Source organism: Chrysemys picta, chromosome 13 (assembly GCF_011386835.1).
Source record: "Chrysemys picta bellii isolate R12L10 chromosome 13, ASM1138683v2, whole genome shotgun sequence".
NCBI lineage: Eukaryota > Metazoa > Chordata > Testudines > Emydidae > Chrysemys > Chrysemys picta.
In genome coordinates this window covers 18,184,376-18,188,311 of record NC_088803.1, presented here as the reverse complement: position 1 = coordinate 18,188,311, position 3,936 = coordinate 18,184,376, and the positions used below count along the sequence as shown (strand labels likewise).

The following is a 3,936-nucleotide window of genomic DNA, read 5'->3' as shown; positions in this document are numbered from 1 at the left end:
GTGCTGGGCTCAGGCTGAGGGTCTCAGGGCTAGCTGGGGGGGCTGGGTGCCCGGATTTTCACTTGTGTGGATGGGAACTGGGCACCCAGAATGGGAAATCACCCCGCAGGCCCCAAGCTGCTGGCCCATGGGATAGAGGGGAGAGGCTGAATTACCCGGTGGAGATTCATGGCAGGCACTGCCCAGGAGGGGCAGGGACAGTGTAGGAAAGCCCCCAACAAAAGAGGACTGCCTATGAGTGAAAGGGGGTGGCGGACAGCAGGGGGATCCCCTGCTCCCTGTTTATGGCAGATATGTTGGCTCTAAGTGCACGGGCAGCCGCCGGACACAGGCCACGCGGACCCTGGTGACTCCAGTTGCAGCTCTGTATCTACAACGCCCTGGTCGGGAGCCGGGCAGCACCCGGCATGTGGTGACGCTGAATGATCTGTTGCTATCATAGAGGTTGCGACTAACGGGTCTTCCTCCGCTGCTGCATATGTCTCGGAGCTGGCCAGCAGGGGCGTGGATGAAGGTGTTGGTGGGTTTGCATCGGCGGCGGGTCAGGCCCCGGCGCTGCATCAGGAGGTTGCAGTAAAGCCTGTCATTGGGGGCTCTGGTCTTGGGGTGGTCAATGTGTTGTCTCACAAACTGCTGGTAGTTGGCGCCTTCGCTGAGCTGGGCCAGGGTGGCAGCCAGCAGGATGAGGGGCAGCAGGAGTGAGGGGCGGGGTCCCCTTGGGGCCATGGCCATCTCTGTCACTAGATCGACCTGCAGTGGGGAGTGGGAGGAGATGGATGAAGACAGCGCTGTCTGGGGATCTGCCTCCTCCATGGAACCTCCAGGACCTGAACCCCAAGCCTGCCATTATACCCTCCCACCCCACTCTGCCACCCAAAAACCACCACAACCCATGATCCCATCCCACTCTATCCCCAAGGCCCCTCATCTCCCACCCAACTCTTACCCAAATATCGGAGAGTTATTATTTTTATCACATGGCACCTAAATACCCTGCCAAAGACCTGGGCCCCCATTGTGCCATGTGCTGCACAGACTCCAGTTGAAATCAGGGCCTTCTCCCTCTAACCCATTATTCCCCACTCTCCTCCCAGAGATGGAGATAGAACCCAGGAGTCCTGACTCCCAGTCCACCTGCTCTAACTACTATATCATGCTGCATCCCAGAAACAAACCCTGCAGTTGCAGCCCCATGTGACACTGTTCTCTGCTCTCTCCAGGCTGGTGGAATCTCCTGCAACTTACCCAAGTCCTTGTTCCTTCGCTGTCATCGGAGCGACGGAGTCCAGTGACTGCTGAGCTGAACCTCACCCTGATTCTGCTGCCCGTCTTGGCATGAGTTATATAGCACCCAGCCGGACATGGAGGGCGAGGGCAAATCCAGTAAACAATTGTGACAGCGGACTTCCTGATACCTGGCAATTAAAATCAGTGACATGGTAGGAAGGGCAGGGGTGGGGAATAAATAGCACATGTCCTGCTAGACACCTGGGCTCCACAGAAACATCTCAGGGTGTGTCTTCCCAGCAAGCGAAGGTGTGATTGTAGCGTGGGTGGGCAAAGCCGTGCCAGCTTTAATCTAGTGAGTGCCAGACTGCCAGGACATTGGGTACTAACTCTAGTTCGTAGCCCATGCTGAAGTCCATGCCACTATGTCTCCACCTCCTTTTAACCTGTGTTAGGTGGATTAAAGCTAGCGTAGCAATGCTGATGTGTGCTACAAATACTCTTCATTTACTGCAGATGGAGCCTGAGTCCTGACCCACTGACACCTTCCGAATCCAGCCTTAGCCTAGAAACTCGCAGCCCTGCCGGTTCCCCTCACTCCTGACCTGCAGCCCCTGCTCTCCCAGCCCTGGCCTCTCCCCACCCACACAGAGCTCTGCTAATGCCCCTCAATCTCAACTTGCAGCCCCCTACTGTCTCTCTCTGCCCTTGGCTCCCCATGGATACATTCGTGTTGGTGCCCTTCAATTCTGACCAGCAGCCTCACCACCCTCCCCTCTGCAGGCAGCTTTGGACCTTAATGAGGAACTATAAAAATGGCTTCTTCTCATCTGATTAGCAGGCCATCGTGTCTCCGAAAGCACAGCAGAAAGAGAGTGGGAGGCAGAGCTCTGCACCTAAACGCCCAGAGGGCTGAGATTTTCTCAGGCACATAAGGAATTTGGAAGCCATGAGAACTAGTGGGAAACTGAGCATCTAAATCCCTTTGGCGATTTGAAGGTGGCGGTCACAGGACACGTATCCCTGGGGATGTCGGGCTTTCAGAACATGAAGAGAGGAGATTAGCCAGCTCCGAGTAGATCAAACTCAGACTTAAGGGCCTGGTGTGATGACGCAACTCGCACATCCACGTACGGTGGCCACTCACGCATTCCCAGAATCCCAGAAACGGTGGTACTTCTGGGAACGGGGTGACCCCACTCCCACCAGCGTGACCTAGCAGACATGGTGCACATGAGGTCACGCCATACGGAGGATGCAATTTCAAAGAGCGCGTCACACCACCCCCGTGAGTGCCAGGTCACACTGGCTGTGGCAGAATGGGGTATTCTTCAAAAAGGTGTCCCCTATCCAACACTAGGCAAAAGCACATCCCATTGTGTCTGGGGACAAACCACCTAAAAAGATGTGTGTCTGGTTCAAAACCAGATGTATGGCCAACCTGCAGCTAAGTGATTTTTTCCCTTCAGGATAAGAACAATTCTCTGAAGGAAGAAGAACCCCCTATTGGATGCCATTGGGTGTCTGCTAGGGTTACCATATTGCAGTCCTGGAAAAAGAGGACACTCGAAGGGGCCCTGGCCCTGGCCCTACCCCAACTCCACCCCTTCCCCGCCCCTGGTCCTGCCCCAACTCCGCCCCTTCTCCAAAGTCCCTGCCCCAACTCCGCCCCCTCCCCTGAATGCTCCACCCCCTGCTCCTCCCCCTCCCCTGCTTCCCACAAATCAAATGTTCGGAGAATGGAGTGGTCTCTAGTAGTCAAAGACTCTTCTTCCCCGTCCCCTCCAGTCTATGTCTATCCTATTGCTGTCTAACCCGCCCCAGCTCCTCATCTGATTTCAACTGCCCCCCACTACCGCTCTGGATTCCTTGTCCCAGTTTCCTGGTCCTGTCTCACTCTCCTCTCTCCCCGCCCCCATCCCTCAGATGGGATGTTCGTTCCAGATTGGCAAAATTATAAGGCTTCCCAACATTTCAACACTTCCCATTCTAAATTTTCGGTTGCTTAACTATAGGCTAGTTCTGCCTACAACAAAGCATATTCAGAACCTCTGATTAAAGAGATTATAAGTGTAGCAACCTCCATCATAGCTAGTCATCAAAGATTGAACCCGAGCCATCCAGACTTAAAAGCATGAGCTTCTACTATTTGAGTTCAAGATATACCTCCCTTAGCTGGTAGCTATACAGTTATCCTCTAAAAATCCACCAGAGGAGGGCACAAAACACATGTTGGACAGTGAATTACAAAAGTGCCAAATATTATTATTAGACCTGCAATACTTTTCACAATGAACATCAGCAGGGGATAAACTGGGAGTTTAAGAATATTTGGAAAACAATTTTAGAATAACATTCAGTGCTGTGGTTTAAAAGAAAAAAACCTGTTAAAACTCATAACTCACAGCATTCAGTGTTTGAAAAAAAACAACTTCTAGGAGGGATACAAGTTAAGAATGTTGAAACAGGAAAATGTTATGCTTAGTTACCACTTGGGCAAGGCGGCGTGCTATGTAATACTTGCAAGATTTCACTGTAATGTTTTACAATATATAGCAGCGCAATGCTGATTCCATCGATATTGTTGAGCAATTCATGCAGATTTTATTTCAGCCCACATCTTAATAGTTTTGAATACTATAGATCACAATTTTCAGCTCAGTTGGTCTGAACATGCAGAGCTTTAAAATTGCTATGCTCTAAACTGTA

The 3,936-nt window shown here is 51.9% G+C and overlaps 1 protein-coding gene across 1 annotated transcript; it reads right to left on the bottom strand.

Annotated features, from left to right (window-relative positions):
• Window positions 1–282: 282 nt before the first annotated feature.
• LOC101944952 (ribonuclease-like) lies at window positions 283–813 on the bottom strand. Its single transcript, XM_005284217.3, has one exon. It carries the CDS (start codon window positions 811–813, stop codon window positions 283–285), a length of 531 nt encoding a protein of 176 aa, XP_005284274.2.
• Between the last annotated feature and the right edge of the window lie 3,123 nt (window positions 814–3,936).

Bases quoted from the DNA above. Each gene is read 5' to 3' on its own strand.
- LOC101944952 (XM_005284217.3), bottom strand. From the start codon at position 813: ATGGAGGAGGCAGATCCCCAGACAGCGCTGTCTTCATCCATCTCCTCC.